The 23,581-nt window shown below is 37.4% G+C and overlaps 5 protein-coding genes across 7 annotated transcripts; 2 read left to right on the plus strand and 3 right to left on the minus strand.

Moving 5' to 3' along the window:
* Window positions 1-61: 61 nt before the first annotated feature.
* On the minus strand, window positions 62-2,577 carry LOC147297957 (basic leucine zipper 61-like). The gene is made up of 4 exons (XM_086227932.1): window positions 1,686-2,577; window positions 1,391-1,481; window positions 1,119-1,245; window positions 62-539 (listed from the first exon to the last, which is right to left on the minus strand). Exons 1-4 carry the CDS (start codon window positions 2,294-2,296, stop codon window positions 340-342), a joined length of 1,029 nt encoding a protein of 342 aa, XP_086084058.1. The 5' UTR covers window positions 2,297-2,577; the 3' UTR covers window positions 62-339.
* Window positions 2,578-5,929: 3,352 nt separating this feature from the next.
* HGO (homogentisate 1,2-dioxygenase) lies at window positions 5,930-9,367 on the minus strand. Its single transcript, XM_086248380.1, has 8 exons — window positions 8,713-9,367; window positions 8,538-8,617; window positions 8,114-8,281; window positions 7,833-8,008; window positions 7,612-7,681; window positions 7,327-7,481; window positions 6,964-7,047; window positions 5,930-6,461 (listed from the first exon to the last, which is right to left on the minus strand). Exons 1-8 carry the CDS (start codon window positions 9,159-9,161, stop codon window positions 6,237-6,239), a joined length of 1,407 nt encoding a protein of 468 aa, XP_086104506.1. The 5' UTR covers window positions 9,162-9,367; the 3' UTR covers window positions 5,930-6,236.
* Window positions 9,368-11,858: 2,491 nt separating this feature from the next.
* Window positions 11,859-16,291, plus strand: LOC147297959 (TAF RNA polymerase I subunit A). The gene is made up of 9 exons (XM_086228832.1): window positions 11,859-12,332; window positions 12,445-12,561; window positions 12,681-12,763; window positions 13,006-13,442; window positions 13,995-14,173; window positions 14,456-14,538; window positions 14,641-14,774; window positions 15,068-15,373; window positions 16,009-16,291. Exons 1-9 carry the CDS (start codon window positions 12,009-12,011, stop codon window positions 16,191-16,193), a joined length of 1,848 nt encoding a protein of 615 aa, XP_086084958.1. The 5' UTR covers window positions 11,859-12,008; the 3' UTR covers window positions 16,194-16,291.
* Window positions 16,292-16,698: 407 nt separating this feature from the next.
* RABA1G (RAB GTPase homolog A1G) lies at window positions 16,699-18,443 on the plus strand. Its single transcript, XM_086230092.1, is given in 3 exon segments — window positions 16,699-16,901; window positions 16,904-17,066; window positions 17,788-18,443. Coding segments are annotated over 3 exon segments (648 nt in total). The 5' UTR covers window positions 16,699-16,849; the 3' UTR covers window positions 18,221-18,443.
* A 732-nt stretch (window positions 18,444-19,175) lies between these two features.
* Window positions 19,176-23,555, minus strand: LOC147297961 (RING/U-box superfamily protein). Of its 3 annotated transcripts, none has more exons than XM_086229958.1 (7): window positions 23,355-23,555; window positions 23,130-23,149; window positions 21,170-22,034; window positions 20,310-20,704; window positions 20,109-20,198; window positions 19,730-19,897; window positions 19,176-19,557 (listed from the first exon to the last, which is right to left on the minus strand). In XM_086229958.1, the coding sequence occupies exons 3-7, from the start codon at window positions 22,014-22,016 to the stop codon at window positions 19,414-19,416; spliced, it is 1,644 nt and encodes a 547-aa protein (XP_086086084.1). In that variant the 5' UTR covers window positions 22,017-22,034; window positions 23,130-23,149; window positions 23,355-23,555; the 3' UTR covers window positions 19,176-19,413. The 3 variants fall into 3 exon arrangements, with proteins under 3 accessions (XP_086086084.1, XP_086086082.1, XP_086086083.1); XM_086229956.1 differs by having other exon boundaries at window positions 23,079-23,149; window positions 23,355-23,554; XM_086229957.1 differs by lacking the exon at window positions 23,130-23,149.
* Window positions 23,556-23,581: the final 26 nt, after the last annotated feature.

A 23,581-nucleotide genomic window follows, 5' to 3' on the forward strand; every position in this document is an offset into this window, starting at 1 on the left:
ATTAATCAAAAGTTAAAAAGAAAGAAATCTGAATGAAACAATAATTGAAAGAGAAAACACATCCAAGCCAAGTGGCCCAACCTCCCAACCAAAAAAAAATAAAAATGATTACTGAAAATAAAAAAAAATGATTTCAGCACCCTATCCAAGCAGTCCACGTGTCCTTGTTACAGCCTCCCAATCTCGCAACCTTGTCAAGGGTCCCACAAAAGCATACAAGTGGAAACACTTCACGTGAATGGAAAGGCCAAGTTAGCATTATTATATGCCATGATGCCATTAATTTCTGTCTCTCTCTCTCTCCCCTAAAATTAAACTGCAGTTATGATCTGATTCTCATCAGTTGAGAATCTGCTGCTGCTCCTTGTGATCTGTACAGAGCATAATGTCTGGGTTTGGTTGCTGGTGTTGGTGTTGGTGTTGGTGTTGGTGTTGGTGTTGGTGAGGTGGTGCATTTTGGTTGCCCATCTTCTTTAGGCTCTGGTGGTGATAAACCTGCCTTAACCTCTCTATCTCCTTCTTTAGTGCCTCTTGATGAGCTGAAAATATTGTATGGTTGAAATAAAAATTAATTGAATCACTTGGGATTGGGGTAGAAATCATGTTAGTTGGTTGTGTACTTCTGTTTCTAAAACTGATATTGGGATTTGGGAATATATTCTTTATGTTATCCATATATTTCATGATTAACTCGTGCATCCACTTGAGGCCTAGCAGAAAATAATTAAATTAATATTCATAATGTAGCATGCATACAATATATATTGTATAAAAACACCATAAATAAGTGCCACTTTTTGTTTGAATTTTTGTTTTGGGATTAGAAGGTCTAAATCACTGCTTTTTCGATTAAAGAAGTTAGACAGTGATAGGGAAGAAAGTACTTTGCCATAAAATTCCATGAATTGTTAGAATTAATTTGTTCTTAAGTGGAAAAGCTAATGCAAAATAATGTCTTATTAGACGTAGTAGACAATTGAATCTATTATAAGTCAAAATCTAGAGCATTAAAATTCGATTGACAATTTAATAATATAGCATATATATCAAATATATAACAATAGAATAATATAAATAATATTAATTCATATTATATATATAATGAAGCTCTTACATACCATCTTTGAAAAGTTTATCTTGAGCCAAAGCAGCAATCCTTTGCTTAAGAGCACTATTATCAACATTGAGGATCAACCTTTGGTGGTCTAGAAATGCAACCCTTGGTGAAAGTGCTGATACCTCCGACTTTAATTTGCATTAATAAGAATACAAAATCAAATTATTAATAACTAAACCAATTAATTGTAAAGCAAGCAATAAGACTCTAACTTATATATAATTATCAACGTACCACGCTGTGGATAATTAAGCAAATTGATCGATGTTGTACCTGTAATGATGTAACGCTGCGTTCAAGCTCTGAAATGTATTGCAACTTTCTCACTCTCGACCTCTGTGCTGATTGCCGGTTTGCCAAAATCCTAATCACAAACCAATTAAGGAGTTAAGCTTAATTAGCGCATAGTAATTAAATAATGACAAGAACCCAATTTTTGGATCTGGTTCCATTACTAAATTTTAATTGATTCATTATGTGCATGGGTAATGGACTAATGGGTAACGGGTTATCGAATATTATCAGATCCATGCATGCAAATTAAAATCCTGTGTATGTGCGAAATTACCTTTTAACCCTCTTAGGATCAGCGGGGGAGGTTGGCGGCGGCGCGTGAGGATAACCCTGAGAGTCCGGTTCGCATGAGCTCTCAACCTCTCCCGGCTCACTCTTTGGCTGGTGGTGGTGGGGGTCCTGATGATGAGGCATTGCCTTATTATTGTTGTCATTGTCGTCGTTATTGCTGTTCTGGTCGGACGGCGTGGAGGGGTTGGAGGAGGAGAGGGTAGGCGGCACCGTCACCGACATGTCGTCGGAGAACATTGACATGAGCTGGTCGTCGTCCAGGCGGTCGAAACCGATGTTGTTGGGTCCGTGATGCACCATGGTGGCGGCGGTGGAGTTCCTGCATTCTTCTTCTTCCAAAAGTACCAGAGGCGACTCCATGAAGGCTATGGAGTCGCTCGCGGACCTCCGGTGGGCCCCGCGCCTGGCGGAGGAGAAGTCGAGGAATTCGTCCATCCAATTGCATGAAGATTGTTGTTGCTGTTGCTGTTGAATGGCGGCGGCGGAGGAGGAGGAGGTGGTGGGGATGAAATTGGCCATAGAGGGCATTCTTTGGTGGGGGAAAGAAGGCCAATTTTGAGTCATGCTTGGAATTTTGGGTGGTAATTGTGCCATTCTCTCTCAATATGTACGTGCCTCTCCTAATATAAGGTGGTACCTCCCAACAAATTAACCGACACCAACGAACCCAACCAACAACTGCAATGAATGAATATATTGATCGATCTATCTTTTGGGCAAATCTTGGACTCCTAAAAAACACTACTGCAGCAAGAGATATAACATGGGAAGCAGAAGCAGCAGCAATGTTATTGCCAGCAAGCAACATGTACAATCATCATAATCACTACTACTACTGCATTTCTTTCTCTCTCTTGATTCCACTCTTTAGCTTAATTTCTCTTTGGATATGTATTTTGGAGCATTTTTTTAAGGCCCAGAGGTCTTGGAGAGGTGTGGGTCACATGGGGTGGTGGGGATTCGCTAGGACAGCTAGCAACAGCTGGGGGAGACAAGCATTGAGGTGGGACTCATCAATTAGGCTAGGGTTTCATCCACTGGAAAGTCACCACCACTACTGCATTAGTATATACTTTTATTAACTCAGGGAATCAGCCACCACGTGCCGATGTGACCCCTCTCCTTGCCATCCTCATCCCATTTTGACGTATATATACCATATATTATCCCAATTTAATCACTTAAAATTAAAGAATATATATATATATATACATCATTTCCTGGCTGGCTAGCTATTACAATGTATAACATTATTGAGCTTTTGATGTATAGATCCTTGGATATACGCATACAAGAATGATAGAAAAAATCTATGGCCCATTTGTTATCTCATAGCATTGACCTGACCAACTCTTTGGGATCAATTGGTTTCAATCCATCAATTAATGGTGGGATCTAATTATGGAACATGATCGATCCTCATTAATCAAGATCTACATTGATTATATATATGCATATATGATCATGGATGATTTTCAATATTCATGTGTGTACGTACAAGTATATATGATTTTGGGTGTGGTAGACATACATAGGAGAAAGTCTTTGTAGGGTATATAAATATATATTGGGTAGTGGTATATAGTGGAAGGATGTAGGGATTTAGAAAGGATGAGCTGTGAAAGGAAGGGAGAGAGCTTGTGAGAATCATGTCCTCCTTCCCCCCCCCCCCCCCCCCCCCATGTGAATTGCTAGTAAGAGCCCACCTTTGTTTGCTTTGTCCCCAAATCAACCTCACATGGGGAGGGTTTGAGAGTCCCTTTTCGTGCCTCTCTCTCTCTCTCAACATATTATATATGTTGGCATTTATGTTGTTTTTTTAATGCAAGTACTTAGGAGACACTAATAATGATCAGTGGAAAAGTTAGAAGGCATGTTAAGTACTATATACTTCTCTCCAAAAGTTTGTCACATTGATGTGAACCCCATCTGCATGTACTAATTAGTTAATTAAAGGCATAAATTCAATTTAGACACATAACTATATATGTTATTTCAACGAGGTTCACGAACTTTCAAATATATCAAATATACACCTGATTTATTATGTAAATTGAAAAATGAAATTTCGTCCATCAATTTATTGAGAGATCAGTTAAATGTCAGCTTGGCTTTTGCTAACGGGGATTAATTGGCGACGTGGTACAAACTCAGCATACATTTCCCGCCAAATGAGCAACACATATCCACTTGACACGGGCCCACACACCCATCACATCTTTCCCGCTCGTCGAACGCTCTCCTGACCATTTAGTCTCCTAAAAACATCACGTTTTTCCCCAAATTCGAATATAAATCTCTCACTTGTGTTCAACGAGAGAGAAAGAGATGATGAGTTTGTGGACCCGTGTCAAGGGTTAGGTGGACCCGTGTCGCTCATTTCCCGCGGGTCCACCTAACTTCTGACACGGGCCCACAAACTCTCTCTCTCTCTATTTTTATTAAATTGTGGGCCCGTGTCGCCCATTTGATGGAAAATGTTTGCTAAGATAGCGCCATATCGCTAAGTAATCCCGGTCAGTAAAAACCAAGCTGTCATTTAACTGATCTCTCAATGAATCAATGGACAGAAATTCATTTTTCAATTTAGATAATAAATCGAGTGTATATTTGAAAGTTCATGAACCCGTTGAAATAGCTTATATAGTTATATATCTAAATTGAATTTATGCCTTAATTAAATATCACCCACTTAATTGATAATGTACATATTAAACACATAATCATAATGTGTTCCCCTTGGTTAATTTCATAAAGTCAAACCTATCAATGGCTTGTAGCTAGGCTTTGATAATCTTCTCCGCCCATTATATTACAAAGTTTTACTTTTTTTCTTAACAATAAATTATAGTCTGACACATATATATATATATATAACTGTTTTTTTTTCTAATAAGTTATTTATGTATAACTATGACTTGCTAGCTAGTAAGGAGAAATGGCTCTTTACATGCGAGGAAGCACATATTTCTTGAAAGCACGTAAAGAAAATTTGTTCCATGATTAATATTCAATAATATAATTATAACGAATAAATGTTGATTAATTATTTTTTTCTTTTGCTGAAAGCTGATTAGTGGTCTGCATGTGCATAAGTGCATTCCTTTAGTAGTTCACAGCTTAAAGAATTGGCCATGAATATAATAATAGCTCTGTGGCTCTGTGGCTCTGTGTCTCTGTGACTCTGTCTCAATTTTAATTTTGTTTTTGGATCCCAAAAATGCTGAGGTACCGTACAGGAAACTAGGAAAGGGGAGAGAGAAGGACTACTGTGCAAAATACGAATGCAAAGCATTATTGCACGTGGAAGCAGCAAAGAGGGCCCTGCCTGTTTTTTTTCTTTTGATAAATTTTAAGACAGCTGATATATTATCATCATAAATGGCCCAAAAAGAGAACGCGTAAACACATCAATAAAGATGTCCAAAAGAACACATTCATTGATAAAGAAAGAAAACCACTGACAACTTTGTATTGTTTTCATTTATTTTGGAACATCTTAACTAATCACCTTGTCAATCATCTCTTTTGATATAAATAAGATATCATGTGGATACTTCAATTAATATTTGAATTCTCTATTTGTCAATTTGGATTCTTTATTTCTTTTGTTTTTACTTGTTTCCATCATACCCGTGCTTAGATAGTGATAATATAAGGTCATCAATTTTTTCCTAATCCCAAATCTCAGCTCAATTTTTCCTATTTACAGGCACTCCTAAGAAAATTAAGCAATGTTTTATTTTAAAGGAAAAAAATAAACAATGATTTATAAATTAAAATTCAATGAAGAGGTAAATGATGAATGAAGATGGCCCTTGTCTCCCTCTAAATTTATCCTCTACTCATCCATTTCTCACATTTGATCTAATTAGACTCAAAGGTTTTACTTTTTGATTCCCATGATTTATTCATGTGTTTAATTTTGAAGCACAGATAGTTCACTACATGAATTAAGGTTCATGCTGGGGGGAAACTAAAAGCCCTAAATACTATTGGGCCCACTAACCACGGGGCTGGAAATAACATTACAGGTTTTATCATGCAAAAACTGTATAATTCAAGAGGAAGGCCATTCAAACAAAGGCTTAGAAGATAACAATGGTTTCTGGCAGAAGGGTGAGGAAGCGCGATTAAACAAGTTGCCACTGAGTCACCGACTATTTTCCACAGTTATTCACATTAAAGGTAATAGGAATTATGAACAAAGACTGTTATACTCTCATCTTGACCAATCTCAAATTGACACATGAGAAAAGGTATATATATAAAGGATCTTTCTCCATGCAAAAGGACTATGCTTGTACAATTGTATTCATTTGGGCCATTCCACCATAAAACATAGGACTGATTTGATTTAACACACAGTGCTTTAATACAGAAATCGGTAAAATAAACATGCAGTTCATACCTGATTTGGTTGCAGTTTATACACTCATGCTATTGTATTATCTACACACGATGGTTATGTTTTTGCTTATAGTTTTATAAAGACTGACTTCATCTGTCTAAATTAACCATGGCACTCTCCACTTTAATCCTCTTTCTGCCCATTCTGGATATCTCTGTCTGTAATATTCACCGCTTCACGTGTGAAATGTGATCTCAGTCCAATCCAACACTGGTAATAATCATGATCCATGAAGGGAGACTCCAGAGCCCATGGGCATATTCGGGGCATTAAGCACGATTCAAACATAAAAGCCATTGTATCACTGATCTTATGTGGTCCTGGCTCATTTCCACGTGCAATGGTAGCCTGTGAGTCCAAGAGAGTCAGTGTTAAACAAGGACTGATCATTGAGCACTTAAGGGTGTTGTCAACAAAACAAGTGGAAAAGCCAGTTGATTAGCAAATGGAAAAAGAAAATGAAAATCCAGTCGACCATATCAGTTACGTGCACACCAAACCTTTCTTTTTATATTACTTTGGGGCATTAACCTACTATACAAAAGATGGGAACACTTGATGAGAACCCAACCAATTATGAAATGTGATTAACCAAAATAGATACTTTTTTTTGTGTGTAGCCATCACAAGAATATAACTATACAACTGTTACCCTAAAAAAATACGGTGTAAACAACAACATTCCAGAAATTTTCATCCATAGTAGAATGGTTCTACTGACATGTCTACTCTAGGATTGATTGAAACTGTAGAGTACGGAAAGGATAACAAAAAAACAAAAAACGCTCTGTGCCCAGAAATGAAACAGGGAAAAGAAATAGCATTTTGTATTCATTCTGTGTTAGCATACCTCATATGTATTGGTGTCAGGACCATGGGGAGTCATGCAGCTGTGAAGGCTTGCACCACCTGGAAGAAACCCATCAGCTTTTGCCTGAAAACAAGAACATGTACTCTTTGTGTTGAGTCACTGAACTGGTCCCTTCAGTTTAATTAAACATATCTAGCATACAGATGGCCCTCAGGATCTGATCTTTCCACAAAACCAACATAAATGACTATCTTGCGTGCACAAAGTAAGAAAATTATGTGCAGACTCTAATGACTATCTAGCTCTTTCACACCCTCATAATGAAATCAGTGAGCTATAGTTAGATACCTAGTACTCAACATTTCATGTTCGATCATGGAAAAAAAACATTCGTGAGATTACCTCATATCCACCATAAATGAGGCCCATAAATTCACTCATACAATTACGATGGTAGTATGGAGGTCTGAATGTATGTTCAGCAACCAACCATCGCGGAGGGAAAATGACAAAATCAAGCAATGCAACACCAGGTTTATCAGTTGGTGCTGTCAATACTGCATCGTAATTGCACAAGATCAGTCAAGATAATATACACAGATTTTTATTAGCCATGAAACATATTGTAATACAAAGAAAATATTTGGGAGAAAGAAAAAAAAAAGCAACATCCTATATAGTATATACCTGTATTTATTGATGGATCACCATGATCAAATAAAACAGTGTTAAAAGGACAGAACTTGGTCAGATCATACTGCAAGCAAATAAGGTATTTTTTAATAAATCAGGTCCCATGAGAGTGAGGGTACATACACCAGAGTCCTATCTAGAAATAACTTAGATTAGCAGTTTACTGGGATATAATAACATATGAGCAAAAAGGTAACAACAACAATATCACGCACCTTATATGGAGAATAATTACCATGCCAGGCAACTACATTGAAGGGAGAGAAATCTTGTTTTGCAGTAAAAAGCTCACCACCAAATTTTTGTATAATAATGTAACCTGGCCGGCAACTCTCTTCGAACCATGCTGTGGGAACAAGAAAATCCCTTGGAGCAGCAAGACCATTAGCTCCTACATGTAATCAAAATTACATTCTCACTGCCTACAGGTAATGGAAACACTCAATATAGCAGCCACATTACATGATTTGAGAATAACAGACTAACAGTTATTCACCTATTGGTCCAAGATCAGGGAGTTGAAAATGGGTGCCGAAAACCTCAGCCACATAACCCCGCGAAGGGCCATCCGGCAGGTCCACTGCAAAACGAAATCCCTGAGGTAATACAGCAATTTCTCCGGGAGAAACTCGCAATCTTCCGCATTCAGTGGTGATCCAGAGCCCTACACAACCAGAATAGAGTATGACAGAGAATGCCTTTGATCATAACACAACACAAGTTTAGTGTAAGAATGATGACCATTAATTAACTCAGTTTTCAAATAGACTCAACACATTATAAAACTTAATAAAGACAAACCCAAAAAGAAAAATGATATGACCAAGACTATGAAAGCATTTACAGGTCCAGAATATTAACATTAAAATCTAAGAACCCAATTAAGAGTTGCAATTTATCAATGATCACAAACCACTTACTTCCTGTTTGGGGCACTATCAAGAAGTCACCATCAGCATTGCAAAAAGCACAATTATCCATTGATTTATTGGCAGTGTACCTATCAATTACCAAAGAGTGCATAAAAATTTCCTCTTTAGAATTTTTTACACTTGTTCTCCACTTGGGTTATCAAAGTTATGGAATACCAATTACATGTGAATGGCATAACCATGGCGTAGGAACGAGCTGCCAGCTCCACACACAGTGTACAACCCGTCGACAAAGTCCGTGGGCGTCTCGGGCACATCCACGGGCCTCCACCGGAGCTGAGTCGGCGTGGTCGAGCTGTTCGAGCCGTTGAACTCGCTGACGAGCCTCCCGTGCTTGGGCTCGCGCGGCTTGAAGGGCTCGTGGGTCACGGAGGGCTTGACCCGGTAGAGCCAGGTGCGGAGGTTGAGCTTGCGAGGGACGGTAAAGGCGGTGCCGGATATTTGCTCGGGGTACAGGCCGTACGGACAGAGGAGAGGACTGCTCTGGCCGTGGGGGAGAGCTCCCGGGAGAGCTTCGGAGGAGAAGTGGTTGTGGAAGCCGGACTGGTATTGGGGGAGGTCGGAGGAGGACGAATCTGGACCGTCGACTTTGATCAACGGTTGCTGATCCATTGCAGTTTGCGATTCGGTGGAGTGGATTTGGCTTTGATTTTCAGGTTTCAGCTTTCGTTTCTCAGCTGTGCTGCTTTATTACAGTGTTGATGAGGGAAGGAGACATGGTGATGACTGGCATGCTCATCTCATCGGTTGGAGAGTCGTGTGGAAGAGTGGAAGACTTATTTTGGAGCGATTGCGACTTTTACTTACAAAGAGTAGTCTTTTCCTTCTTCTTTTTTTTGTTGCAGAAAGAGTTATCTTTTTCCTTTTCATTTAATTGATAATTTTTATAACATCGTAAGCATGGGTCATTTCAAGCATTCAATTGCTTAACACTAGTTTTTGAACTCAAAATTATAATTGTTGATAAATTATATTCGACCATAACATGAAAATAATAGTCATGTATATGATTTTTCAGATTTTGTCAAATTATTTTATACTTAGTTTAATTTTGATTCACGATCATTTTTAAGTTATGTTTTGATCCATTAATTATTCTACTTATTCAATAAAAGTCCATATTTATTTTCTCAAATTTGTCCCGCATTTTACCCTATCAAATATCAGTTAAATTCAACAAATATATACTTATTTTTAAATCTTTTTTACAGTCATATAAAGATCATTTAAATCGGAGTTCTAAAACTCAAGATAATTGGCCACAAAGTAGGGTACCCAAAACTACCAATTTTTCGTATAAATTTTTTATATTTTTTCAAACTTCACCAAACTTCAATTTTCTTTGATTATAATATTCTAAATTAGTTTTTATGACTAAGAAATGATTAAATATAACTTATACTTCAATTATAATTGAAGAAAATACAACCAAATAATTTAAAATCATAACTTAAAAAAGATTGTTAACCAAAATTAAACTACATATAAAATAAATGGGCAAAAATTGAACTTAAAAAAATCGTAAACCAAAATTAAACTAAATATAAAATAAGTTAACCAAATTTATACTTTCCTCTTTTCTTTATTATAAATATTAATAGTTTAATACAAGAAATAAAAACACAGTAAAAAAAAACTTTAAAATATGACTACAATTGTTAGTGAACCGTATTCTGCATCTTCTAAGTTTGGTCGTTTTTCACTTTGCACCATATTCTTTAAAGCTCTACAAATTACATCATAACTTTAGTTTGTCTTTTAATTTATGTCCTCTATTAGTTTGAAACGTGAGTCTCATAGCTTACACGTTAGAAAATAAGTCTTCAAAAGAGAGGTCAAACTAATGAAGGGCAAAAATTAAAAGACAAAACTAATGTTATGGTGTAACTTGTAAAATTCTAAAAATCACGGTGTAAAACGAAAAACAATTCAAATTGAAAGGGTGCAAAGTGTAACCCCATCTTTTATATATATTGTGGGGCTTTGCCCAAACAAACAAAGGGCTATACTTAGAAGTGGCAATTCGTGTAAGTGAGCTCTGCTATTCATGTTCGCATCAAATATTAGTTAATTCTAACTTTAACTCATTTAGTTAATTATGTTGAATGAGTCAACTTTAATCCAATTCATTTATAATTGTGTTAAGGTTGACGCATATATTTTTTGCTCTACAAATTTTAAACAAGATTTCCTTCATTTTTAAACTAAAACTATTACTTATAAAAAAAATTATTATATAATGATACTAACAAAACCATAAAAAATAGAGAAATTTTATTCAATAACTCATTTAAATACCCCTTAAACTTTTTTTACTCCCTAATCCCAAAATTAATTTTTATGACCTTTTTTTCTATGAAATGCCCATAATACCCTCCATATAAAACCTTTTTTTTTTTTTTTAATCGTAGCTTCTTTTTTTTTCTCCCTTCTCAGCCAACCACTGCCCCCTCGCCGCCCCAATTGTCGGCACCCCCATCCCCAGCAGCTACAACAAACCCAGCAAAATCCAATGAAAAAAAAAACCCACGTCGCCGTGTAGCAACCACAAATTCCACCAAATCTAGGTTTTCATTTTTTTTTTTTTCATATTTGGGTTGGGAGAGGAGAGGAGAGAGATAGAGAGAAAAGATGATGGGTTGCTAGCCCGTGCCCACCACCAACATCTCATATTTGTTTCTCTTTCTCTGTCTCTGTCTCTCTCCCCTTCCCTCCCAACCCATTTAGAGAAAAACTCAGAATTGGGTTTTCGAATTTTTTTTTTTTTTTCAAATTTGGGTTTGGAGAGAATGAGAGAGAGATAGAGATAGGAGATGATGGATCGTTGGTCGGTGAGGGAGGTCACTCTCCATGACTATTGCAGGAAGAAAGTGGAGAAGGATTTGGTTGCTACAGCAACTTGTCAAATTTTTTGTCGACACATAGTGTACTGTGGCGACATTTTCGTATATAAAGGATATTTTGGTCTGAAAAATACAAAGGGGTCATTATTGTTAGTTTTAGGGGTAGGGGGTCAAAAAAATTTAAGAGGTATTTAAAATGGTTATTGAATAAAATTTCTTTAAAAATAACCTTAAAATAGTACTAATACTATTACTCATACAATATATATTAAAAATGATAAAGTTACTTAACTTTTTTATACAATATTAATTAAAGGTGTTTATCCTTATAATCGTGTTTCCTGGCCAAAAAAAAAAAATCCTTATAATCGTGAAACTTGACCCAAACCTACTAAGTTTGTGTTATGGTATTAAAACTTGACACATCTTTTTTTGGCCATGAAACTTGACGCATCTAACTGCACTAGAACAGCTCTAGGCCTGGCGCCAAATTATATTTTTCGGTTGTCTAACATATTCTGAAATTTTTAATACGTCAATCTTCTGAAAAACCCAAAACCCAGGAACTGGGACTCTAGTCCTCACAAGGCACTAGCCTCTCTCACTCTGCGTTGCCATGGCCGAACCTCTCGCGCCAGAAGCAGACCACAACACCCCAAGAAAACCCAAAAACCGCAAGAGAAAGTCCACTAACGACGAAGGCCGCGTCGCAATATCAGCCCATCTCCTAAAACGCATCGTTTTGTCTTTGAGCAAACCCTCCTACATCCTCGGCGTTGGCTCCACAAAACCGAGGGCCGAGCACCGCGCTAGGCTGACCAAGCTATTACGCAAGCTTGTGAAGCAGCACAACTGGGTCGACGCCAGCGGCGTCCTGAGCGTGTTGCTGAAGGGTGGGCTCAAGGACCGGTCGCCGGTGAATAACCGGTTCAAGTATTCGGTGGGTATTGAGCTTGCCACCGCTTTCATGACTTTGAATTGGAATTGAAATTGAATCGTTTAATTTTTTGGGGTGATGTTTGATGTGGGTTTTTTTTGTCAATGTGTGTTAGGTTTTGATGGGGATGCTTGAGCGTTTGGGAGGCAAGTATTCAAAGGCGAATAGGATTAGGGATGTTTATGAAGTTTGGGAAAGCAAAAATGGGACTATGATGGGTCAGTCATTTGAGGTAATGGGTTTGTTTATTTTCATTATGCTTTACTTTCTTACCTGTCTTATATATGCACTTAATTTCAGTATATGAAATTTTCATTACATACACTGATACACTGTTTTGGTTTTGAGCAGCACAGATTTGCAGTTCAACTGGAGCGCATCCTTCTCTGGATTACACAAGGGAATCTTAACAACGCCCATCAGGACGCTCTGGGGTATGATTCTTATTTTGCTCTGACTTCTTAGCTTTACTGGATATTGTAGCAACTTCTGTACTATAATGTCTGTTTTGCTGAGGATAGACCTTAACTAATGAAGGACACAATTGCTTGTTTGTTAGGAAAAACGAGTCATCGCTCTCTGTTTTATTGTCGAATTACTATGTCCTTTATTTTATTTTAAGGAGAGATGCCATATGGAAGACATCATCTGAATCCCATATTTTTGTTTTCAACAGTCTCATGCAACTAAAGGATTTTGGAAATGACCCGCTGTTACATATGATTGTGGGATTGACGTTCCAGCAATTGTGGTATTCTGCCATCCCAAAAGAGATGCAGTGGAGGGAGGCTGACCAGTTTTGTACCGCTAGGCAATCAGACGAACTATTTGAATACTCAGAGGGGCATTATGAAGTTAACACTAATGAGGCTGGTACTGCCTTTCAATGTGATTCAGACACCTCTGTCATGAATGATAAAATATTATCTGTTGATGCTGACAGTGGCTTACATAGAGAAATCTCTGTGCGGGTTGATGACATGGAGGTAGAAGATCCTCCACAGAACTTTGAGACCCAAAATTTCTATGCAGACTCTGCTGAAAACACAGATAATGAAGCTTTCTCTAATCATGATGATCAAATGCATTATGCTCCCATTTTCTCAGTCCTTGGTGAGTACCGAATTTCCTTCATATTCTCATTGAAGTAATATTTTTTATATGTTAGGCTTTTAATGATTGGATTTCTTTGTATAAGGATAATACCCGTTGTTCCTTTACTCATCCATGTGCATCATTAGGAGCTTTTGCAAAGGGCTGTAGCCCATAAGGGGGAAATGGATAACTTTTATAATCCGGTTTCAGATTATTTAGATTACTTGTTTGCATGGATCAATGAAATGTATTCTCTCTCTAGTGTGTTAGTCTTAACTACAACTACCAGATACCAGTTTTAATAACTTCTATTTCCCAGTATGTTGAAAATTTATGATTTCAACAAGATGACAAACAAAATGCATTTAAGTACATGGACAACCAACCTAAATCTAGTGTGTCTGTGTGTGTGTGTGTGGTCTTGCACATTTGATACTTTTAGTGACAAATAACTAACTTCCATTCTCTGGATTTTCATAGGCCTTTATTAGCTTCCTAAATCTTTGTTCTGTTTGTTATTGGTTTATGGACATATATAATTTATACTGTATTTGTCATGCATTTTGTCAGAGGGCTTGGAGTCGCTGTTATTGCCCATACGATTGCCACACTCCAACGATAATCACGAGGACTTCATGTATTTGCATAAGGAAATTTTTAATGACTATTACAAGGATGCAGTGAAGTACTTACGGCTTGCTATTCACTCCACACCCCCGGTATTGGTGGCCTTGCATCCTCTGATACAGGTGAACATCTTGTTTAGTAAAGAAATAACATTATCTTAATATGATTTTTGCAAAAATGCACTTGCGAACTTTATGGTTACCATGTTAGAATTTTAGATTAGTGTACTTGCAAGCATTAGTCTCATATTTTTATCTAAAAAGAAGGCTTCTCTTATAAAATCCATCAAACGAAGAGGAATTAAAAGAGCATTCACTACTACATGCAACTGATATAGTTATAGATTATAGTACCCTACTAGAACTCAAGTACTCTCTATTCTCAGGCTTTATCTGTTGTGGCAGATGTTGCTGATTGGAGGTCAAGTCAAAGAGGCCCTAAATGAGCTTGAGTACTGTTGTAGTTCAAACACACCACTGCCTATTCGGTACTGATTTCTTTGTCAGTTTTGTTTCTATCTCTGGTCTTGTTAATGCTCCTTGGTCTTGTTACCTATGAAGGGTTAATAAAAAAGCTCTAATGTTGGCAGATTAAGGGCTAGGCTTCTGGAGCAATTTGATCGTAACAACAGTTCCATGATTTCAACTTGTTTTGAGGATATCTTAAAGAAGGATCCAACATGTTGCGAATCATTGGCAAAGCTTGTTCGCATGCATCAAAATGGTACATGATCTTTCTCAATTTTATCCAATACATAGTATAGCTGAGAAACCATAGTCCTAAGTCCATTATTGTTGCAAACAGACAGAAAATTAATATTATGTACTGAAAAACTTGTCTTTTGAAAATTTCGCCTTCAGGTGACTACTAAAGATATTTCACCTTCATGTGATTACTAAAGATATGAGCAGTGACTTATAAATTCATGGTTCTCTTTATAATGACATTTATAAAGTTTTGATTTCTACTAGTTATAATGAAATTGTTTCTCATTGTTTTATTTTGATATTTTGCAGACGATTATAGTTCTGAGTCCCTGCTGGAAGCGATAGCTTTGCATTTAGATGCTACCTATGCAGACTACAACACATGGAGAGAGTTTGCTTTATGTTTCCTGAGACTTTCTCAGTATGACGAGGACCGAATGTCAGTGTGTCTGGATGGAAATGAAGGTGAAAATAAAAAACGGTACTCCGTTTCTTTCAATAAGACTCCCAAACTATTTATAGAGGGAAAGTCTGGAGAGAGTTGGAGATTTCGCTGCAGATGGTGGTTTACACGTCACTTCAGCCATAATATGCTGGCATCAGAGATTGCAGCAGGTACCTAATCATAAGTAATATCAACAAGCTGCTCAGTTTCTCTACTTGTGGCATCGTTTCATTTCTAAACTTGTTTGAGTTCATAATATTTTTATAATAGGAAGGTGATTTTGAAGGCTGCACAATCAAGGTGTTCTTTCCCCCTCCAAAACCTCACCCCTTCCATTGACACTAAAACCTTCCCCACCCCACCCCCCCCCCCCCCCCCCCCCCCCCCGCCCTCTCTGTATAGGGGAAGAGATTCCACCTTAGCCTATGCATATTGATGAGGGTCTAGTGTTAAATTAGAGTATACATAAGTAAATCTGGACTCGGTTCATGCATAATAATTCAGACCCTGATGATTTTAGCTCTACAAGCTCCATCCCTGTAAAATTAATTAAAGTTATTAAGGCATTAATCACCTCTGTCTAATGAGTGTACAATTATCTTATCTTGAATTATATACAACATTTAGCAAGACTTCTTATGTTAACTTCTTTGTACAAAATAATCTAAATATTACGCCGCACTTGAGAGAACAAGTAGAGAATCAACTCCCTTCAGATTTGCATGTCTGAAATCTTATCACTTTGCATTGGTTTAGCCAGAACAGTTGAAAATTAAATCTTTTTTACACTTCTATTTTGCAACAGGTGATTTGCAGCTCTTAACTTACAAAGCGGCATGCGCGGTGCATATGTATGGGAAAGATTTCCATTACGTCCTGGAAGCTATTGGCTGCTTAGAGAAGGAAGATGACAGAGACTTGCTCATGTTTTTGCAGACGCACATACAAAAATCTATTCGAATCTATTCAAACTTTGAACACAGAACATGATGAGTTTTTTGAATCAAACGTTTTTGTTTACCCAAATTTCAAGCAATAGAAAATGAATTGGTGCTAAAAATACATATGCACTATATCTTCTGTAGGACTAGGATGACATTTCTTCTTCTGCTTTATAATCATGAAATCCTTTACAAACCAACTTCTTTACAAACCAAATCCTTTACATGTGATGATGGGATGTGGTCATATCATATCTCATGTAAGTTGGGAAAGAACATTCGATAATTAATAATCGTATTTTTAAATGTGAATGTATAGTCCTAAGCATAAATGGTTAATAATCGTATTTTTAAATAAGCTCATTAAGCTCTAAGCATAATTAATAATTATACATTTATACGTGAATGTATAGTCCTAATTAAGGATTAAAAAAAGCAAACTGACTGGGCCTTAAAACTTGGGGTGGAGTGTGGGCCCACAGACAGAGGCCCAGTCCGATAGTGACATGATAATCGGCAGCAGAAGAAGCTCCATAAAGTCGCTGTCTTTTCCCTTTTGGCAATCATCCATCCTTCGTTCCATGTCTCCGAGTCGGAGTTAACCTTCCATTTCCAAATTCGTAAATAAATCGGCGACCAAATTCGATCCGACCCGAACCCGGAAGTCGAATTTGGAGCGGAGAGAAGAGAGAGAGGGAGGGAGGGATGGCGTACAGAGCGGACGACGACTACGACTACCTGTTCAAGGTGGTGCTGATAGGGACTCTGGGGTCGGCAAATCGAACCTCCTGTCGAGGTTCACGCGCAACGAGTTCAGCCTCGAGTCAAAGTCAACCATCGGCGTCGAGTTCGCCACCCGCAGCATCCACGTCGACGATAAGATCGTCAAGGCCCAGATTTGGGACACCGCTGGCCAAGAAAGGTTTTCATTTCTCCTCCTATTCCCATTCCTCTCATTTTATTAATTGTTTTCATGGGATTTGGGTACTTGCGTTTTGCCCGTTTGGATGCTGGGAAAACGAGAGAAAAGAAAAGGAAATGTTTTTAATTCTTGTTTGCTTAATAAATCGAGATCTATAAATGGAATTGGGTTTTTTTTCTTTTTTTGGGTTTTTGTTGGATGCTGTGGAAATTCAGCTATTGATGTGCGAACACTGCTGAAATTCACCAGATTCTCTTGGCTTGAATAAGAAACTTGACCAAATTTGGAAAATGTACAATATGGGCCTTTGGCAATTTGGCAATACATTGCTTATTAGAAATTTAGAAGCCAATCCTCTGCTGAACTTCATTGCTTAGAATTTGCTTGCAATTTTTTTATCTGAATCTCGAAGCATTGAAAGCATGAACATCAAATGTAATCCAATAAGAAATTCTAATGGCCCTGTATCTTCTGAACAGTTTGTTTTGGGAAATGATATCAGAAATGAATATGTATCGGATTCCTTCTGCGAAGGATACTAGCTTGGTCTTGCTCTGAATTTCAGAACTTTTATGGTAGCAAACTAGCATTATTTGATAGATAATTAGGTGACAGGTGGATAAATTCTTTTAATATATTTATTTATTTTATGTTGGTCTTGGTTTTAAATGATGATTGTTGAATTTCGAAGAGTAATTACTTCTATTTTTTTTCTCCAAAGGTACCGAGCAATAACGAGTGCATACTACCGAGGAGCTGTTGGAGCTTTGCTTGTCTATGATGTCACCCGGCATGTTACATTTGAGAATGTTGAGAGATGGTTAAAGGAGCTACGTGATCACACAGACGCCAATATCGTGATAATGCTCGTTGGTAACAAGGCAGACCTGCGTCACCTGCGTGCTGTTTCTGTTGAGGATGCTAAAGCCTTTGCTGAGAGAGAGAACACCTTCTTTATGGAGACATCAGCACTCGAGTCTTTGAATGTTGAAAATGCATTCACTGAAGTCCTAACCCAAATATACCATGTAGTCAGCCGGAAAGCACTTGAGGTTGGAGATGATCCTGCAGCCGTGCCTAAGGGGCGAACCATAAATGTTGGAAACAAGGATGATGTTTCGGCTGTTAAGCAAGCTGGTTGCTGTTCTGCCTAACCACAAGGATGACAGGTCAAGGTTAAATATGTCGTCCTCTCATTTCCTTGCCCCCAAAGTTTCAGGATTTCTTCCTGGCAACTCATGGAATTTCTCATGTACTTTTTACCATGTGGTCATGTATTCCGGTGCTTGAGTTTTTCTGGGTTGGCTTATAGTTTTGGAATCAAAGAAAAATCTCACAGCTTTCATCATGTTATGTCAATTTCTTGATTATTTTACCCGTCTCCCTTTGTTTCTCTCTCTTTTTCATAATATTTCTCTCTTTAACTTTTGACGTACTTGGTTGCTCTAGTTTAGGAAGAGTTTCTGGACAATTTTGTTTTCTTATCTAATTACTGATTAGTCCAACGTATGATGAATTAGCTTCCCTTTTAATGGTTCAACAAAATTTGTTGGTCAAAAAACACTTACAGGTTACTCTAAAAAAGACAATTCCGCAAGCCACTCCATTGCAACAATTTTTGTGCATTTTAGATTCTCGGATTTACAGGTTTAAGCTCTCTGTCATCTTTTTCTTTCTACTTCCTTTTATTGGTCCTTCTCATCTAAATCCAACCACATAAAGATAAATAAATGTAAAATCCCAAGTGCCATCGACCATGTCAAAGAATCTAGTAGCAGCCACTCAATCACCCATGCTTTATATAGTATGTATGACCTCTCTCTTATAGTATGTATGGAAGGCTTACCTTTATATGATGTAACTCACATTTTTGTTGGGAAAGAAAGGTCACGTATGAGCGGAAAGAACAGTACAAGTCTAAGCATCAAGCAACCCACCCTAACAGGAGTTTAAAGATAACATACATGGAACAGGAGCTAAACTTGCATGCAACAAGAAATTATTGGGCTTAAGATCAATATAATGAACAAAAACATTGAATTTTCATTCTGAACATATTCATAATTCATCATTCAGCATTCCATCGGTTGGAACTTGGAAATGACACAATTGAACAAGAATAAGGCATAATTACCGAGGAGTTAATACAGCAGATAAAAAATAATAATAAAAAAGTCTGTACAAGTTTTGATAGATACAGGACCAATGTTTTGAAAAGCCAACAAATAAATTGAGCTGGACGGTAACAGTTGGTCAACATATTTATATGCAGACTGCATATACAAAATACATAACAGAAGCAAATTAGTCAAGAGAACAAAGGGACGAGTCCCTGATCATCCAAATGTCACCCCTTCTTCCCCGTGCTTAATGCTTCAGATTTGCAGATGGGGCAGACATTCTTCACAAGCAACCACTTCTTCAAGCAACCTGCATGATACTCATGTCCACAATGGAGAGTTCCTATCTTCTCGTGGCTCTTATAATTATCCTGTAAAATCCCAAATGCCATAATGGTGAATAGAGCAAGATCAAATATTTGTTAAACAGTAACATTATAGAGAATTCATGAGTATGAAAAATACTCAGATGCACATTAACGTCAAAATCAAAAAAAAATTTTGTTAATTCTCTGAAACCAATTTGAACGAGTTTTATGGTACCTGGCATATAATGCAAGAATCAGCTTCCTTTTCTGGGCATCCAGCTTCTTCCAGATTTACAATAGTAGCAGATGATAAATAATTTCTTGTCTTTAGTTGTTTTCTGATGGTCTCCTCTGACAACCCAGTGCTTACATGGCCAATTTGCTCCCCCAATGCAAGAAGCTCCTGCAGTTGAAAGTGAAGATATCAAGGTTAAACTATGCAGATGTCAGCATAATTAAAAAATGCAAAATAACAGAAAGGAACCAGTTAATATATCTGAGATCGAATGATAAACTACGAGCCTCTTTATATTTTGTTGATCTACAAGATCCGAGTTACTTTCTTGATTTATTCAGATGCACAAATGGATAAGAATCAAATTTCCTCAATTTACCTCATACGACATGTCCTCTATGTCCAAGCGCATGTCTCTGTGCTGGTCGTTAAAGCTGCCAACTTCGTAGAAGTCTGATATCGCAACCTCCTACCAAAGCGCACCACAATAGTTCAGCATGGATCATAAATACATATACTAGATACTTCCAAATAAAAGGCAAACACAAGATATATATGTAGAGAGAGAAAGAGAGATTACATCAACCCGAAGAACTCTCAAGTGGGGAAGGTTCTGGTGTCTTAGAGCTGTCTCTGGAATGACTCCTTGGTGAGGCCTGTATATCCTAAAGCCGGATTGTGGAATAGATCCTGGTTGCCTACGACCAATCTCCAAACCATTCTGAGAATGATTCATGGTACTGCGTGAGGAACTTGCGGGTAATCTATATGAAGTTGCTGTGGTTACCTGGGGGAGAAAATTAAGATTGTGGCCTCTCAATCCTTGCATGGGTGGTGCAACATGATGATTATGATGCCGATGGTTGAGCAGAGGAGGATGCCGGAGAATAGAGGAACTTCTGTTGTTAGATGAATCATGATATCTTTGCATACCCATGTTTGCACTCTCCATTGAGCCTACACTGACATTGCCCCCTGTAAGAATGACAGGGAGAGAGAGAGAGATCCAATTAACAAATAATATCACACTGATCATTAAATTAAAACACATAAGTGGCTTTCCTTAAATAGTTCAAAACAGAAATATTTTCCATTAAAGGTAGATATGATAATGAGACCAAGTTCTCAAAAGGAAAAATATGCACAAGTTTTATTTATATAAAGCAGGCAATCAACCTTACTGTTAGAGATGGGAACTGCTTTCTAGTGATCAACCTCTATATGCGAAACTATAGTTTTTTTCAACCCCAAAAGAAAAAGCCTTCAATGAAACAAAAAGGAAACATATAGGATTTTTACATAAAAGTTAAGCTTCTGGTTATAACGAGATAGGAAACTGCCAAAACTAACTGCAACATGATCATTCTGAAATGAAATGACCTAAACTGATTCAAATAGGAACCCAATTATAAGGGCAGAAACTAAGAAACGAATACCTACCATGCATAAAAGGAATAGTATGACCTTGATTCCAGGCTGAAGCACCTCCATCTCCACCATTACTACTTAAATGTTGGTCCAACCAAAGAGTTCCAGCTGGCTGAAATTGCTGCTGACCAACATAATTTCCTTGATTCAGATGGTTATGGTCATGTGTCATAACAGAATCCATCCCAGTTGTAGCTGATCTGTTTCTCATACTACTCTGTGGTCCTACTTCCATAATTGGTGGATTGCCAGTTCCTACATACTGAGGCAAGGAAAAAGTTACAGCATCCATTACAGCAACCCCATCAGGATGTCTCATATTTAGAGGCACTGAAGAACTAGGGTTAGCAGAGGCATTAAAATATTGAAAAGTCCCTGGTAAGCCTTCAGGATTTTTTCTCTTGCATGGACCTCTGACATCATCCATGATGTGACTATTCCTTCCATACTCATCCGCGGAAATTCCAATGACTCCATAATTGCTAGAAGACTGCAAGGGATCAGAGGCCCCATGATTTAGAGGAACAGGTAACACTCCAGTACTAGATGAGGGGGTCATGTAAGAATAATAAAAGTTGGCTGGAGTTGCAACACCCAAATCAAGATTATGATGATGCTGAACACCATTGTACTGGGTCATCCCGTAGAATGCAGCATTATCATAACGCTCAGGTAAATGTTGGGCATCAAAATTAGTTGTGCTCCCTGAAGGTGCTACCATTGTGTGAATATTGGGTTGTTGAATATTGGTTGTGCCCCCAAAATGGATGCAGGGTGGGGCTGAGAGATAACTTTCACCTTGTTGATTCATTTCCAAATCAATCATCTGACTAGGGCATAGCATATTTCTTTGCCCCATTGATGCAACAAATTATCCCTGTTCTCAAGCCAAAATATTTATAAAAATCAGTCAGAAGGGAATTCTAGACCATGCAACAAGTTAATAGACAAAATTTAAATATATAAATATATATATTTTATCCATAAATATAAGGTTTGATAGTTTCCAGATCACAGAGTTCAAGTCTTGTAACTAAGCGCAGCAGCATCATAATTACAATAAAAATCACCTAGAAGATTCTATAGTAGAAGGTCTCCATCAACCTCCCAATTAAGTTTTCGAAAATCAAGGTCAATTATAGGAATATGTACAACTGAAATTTGCAAGGGATCAGAGGCCACATGATTTAGAGGAACAGGTAACACCCGAGAACTAGACGAGGGGTCATGTAAGAACAATAGAAGTTGGCTGGAGTTGCAACACCCAAACCAAGAATATGATGATGCTGAACACCTACCCATTTCATGCCTCATGGACCACACAAAGAAAACCTACCCATGATTCTGTCCAAACAAAGCATGCACGTAACCTTCTATCTTTTCCCAGAAAAAGTCAAAACATTCTCCATTAATGATTACCCCATAACCAAAAGAATCCATACCATCATAGCACTTTAAATTTAGCATTGATCTCATGGTTGCAAACAATACATTCCTAAGGAATAGAAAAAAAAAAAAAATGGCAGCTATATCGGAAGAACAGATATTATGAGATTCTATGAACTACAAATTAAAATGGGGGTCTGATTGAAGAAAGGAAATCATACAGACAGAATAAAACAACAAACAAAACTGGCAGCCCCGTTATCAAGCAGAGCAACAGTAAATTTAGACCATACAATCTATTATTAAGATAAAAAAGAGCACAAAATTCAAAAAACGCATAAATGATAACTTTAACAAAATTGGTCGACAAAAATTAAAAATTTCCCAATATTGTATTTAAATTTTAAGTTTTCATGGTTTCTTTGACTTTTCTAGGAAAACCAGAAGAAACCCAAATTATTTTTACCAAAAGTAATTACAATTTCAAAAATAATTACAGAAAAGAAAAATATAGCATGCGTACAAAACTATGTACCTTATTATCATAAACAAGTTTCAAAAAAGGGATTAAATTCGAAGAACGAACCAAATATCTTCAAACAGTGCCTGCAAAAATCAGAAAGAAGAAAAAGGCCTAATTCAATTTCAAGGTTACACAAAAAGCAATCGTCGAAATTGTGATCGGATAGAGAAAAACCCTAGAACCCAAATTAAACAATAACGTCCACAAAAGCTTCAAAATTTAGAGAGAATAAAGGAGATTGTGAGAAAAGTAGAAGAATTTGATAGTAATTGGAACAGAGAAACTCACCGAAACGAAAATCGATCAAAGCAAGCGAGATCAAAAGGATCTCCCAGAGAGAGAGACAGACAGAGAGAGAGAGGGACGGGGAAAGAGAGAGAGAGAGAGAGAGAGAGAATTGGGTTTCAATATAATTGAGAGAGAAAATCGAAATTCCGTGTTCTTTTTTTTGGTGCAGAATTCCGTGTTCTTTTGTATACATAATAGAAGAGAATATTTATTTTATATACGAATTT

The sequence above is a fragment of the Dryas octopetala genome, chromosome 1, assembly GCF_963921425.1.
Source record: "Dryas octopetala chromosome 1, drDryOcto1.1, whole genome shotgun sequence".
Taxonomy (NCBI): Eukaryota; Viridiplantae; Streptophyta; class Magnoliopsida; order Rosales; family Rosaceae; genus Dryas; species Dryas octopetala.

What these genes read in the sequence shown, in the direction of transcription:
- LOC147297959 (XM_086228832.1), top strand. Translation starts at nt 12,009, where the DNA reads ATGGCCGAACCTCTCGCGCCAGAAGCAGACCACAACACCCCAAGAAAA. An exon ending in CCTTGCATCCTCTGATACAG is followed by an intron (nt 14,174 to 14,455) that starts GTGAACATCTTG and finishes CTGTTGTGGCAG; the next exon opens with ATGTTGCTGATTGGAGGTCA. An exon ending in GGCATCAGAGATTGCAGCAG is followed by an intron (nt 15,374 to 16,008) that starts GTACCTAATCAT and finishes ATTTTGCAACAG; the next exon opens with GTGATTTGCAGCTCTTAACT.
- LOC147297961 (XM_086229957.1), bottom strand. Translation starts at nt 22,016, where the DNA reads ATGGGGCAAAGAAATATGCTATGCCCTAGTCAGATGATTGATTTGGAA. An exon ending in TACTATTCCTTTTATGCATG is followed by an intron (nt 20,705 to 21,169) that starts GTAGGTATTCGT and finishes TCATTCTTACAG; the next exon opens with GGGGCAATGTCAGTGTAGGC. An exon ending in ATTCTTGCATTATATGCCAG is followed by an intron (nt 19,558 to 19,729) that starts GTACCATAAAAC and finishes GGGATTTTACAG; the next exon opens with GATAATTATAAGAGCCACGA.
- LOC147297957 (XM_086227932.1), bottom strand. Translation starts at nt 2,296, where the DNA reads ATGGCACAATTACCACCCAAAATTCCAAGCATGACTCAAAATTGGCCT. An exon ending in GATCCTAAGAGGGTTAAAAG is followed by an intron (nt 1,482 to 1,685) that starts GTAATTTCGCAC and finishes GTTTGTGATTAG; the next exon opens with GATTTTGGCAAACCGGCAAT. An exon ending in AGATAAACTTTTCAAAGATG is followed by an intron (nt 540 to 1,118) that starts GTATGTAAGAGC and finishes CAATATTTTCAG; the next exon opens with CTCATCAAGAGGCACTAAAG.
- HGO (XM_086248380.1), bottom strand. Translation starts at nt 9,161, where the DNA reads ATGGATCAGCAACCGTTGATCAAAGTCGACGGTCCAGATTCGTCCTCC. An exon ending in GATAGTGCCCCAAACAGGAA is followed by an intron (nt 8,282 to 8,537) that starts GTAAGTGGTTTG and finishes CTGGTTGTGTAG; the next exon opens with GGCTCTGGATCACCACTGAA. An exon ending in TCATTTATGGTGGATATGAG is followed by an intron (nt 7,048 to 7,326) that starts GTAATCTCACGA and finishes TCTTGTTTTCAG; the next exon opens with GCAAAAGCTGATGGGTTTCT.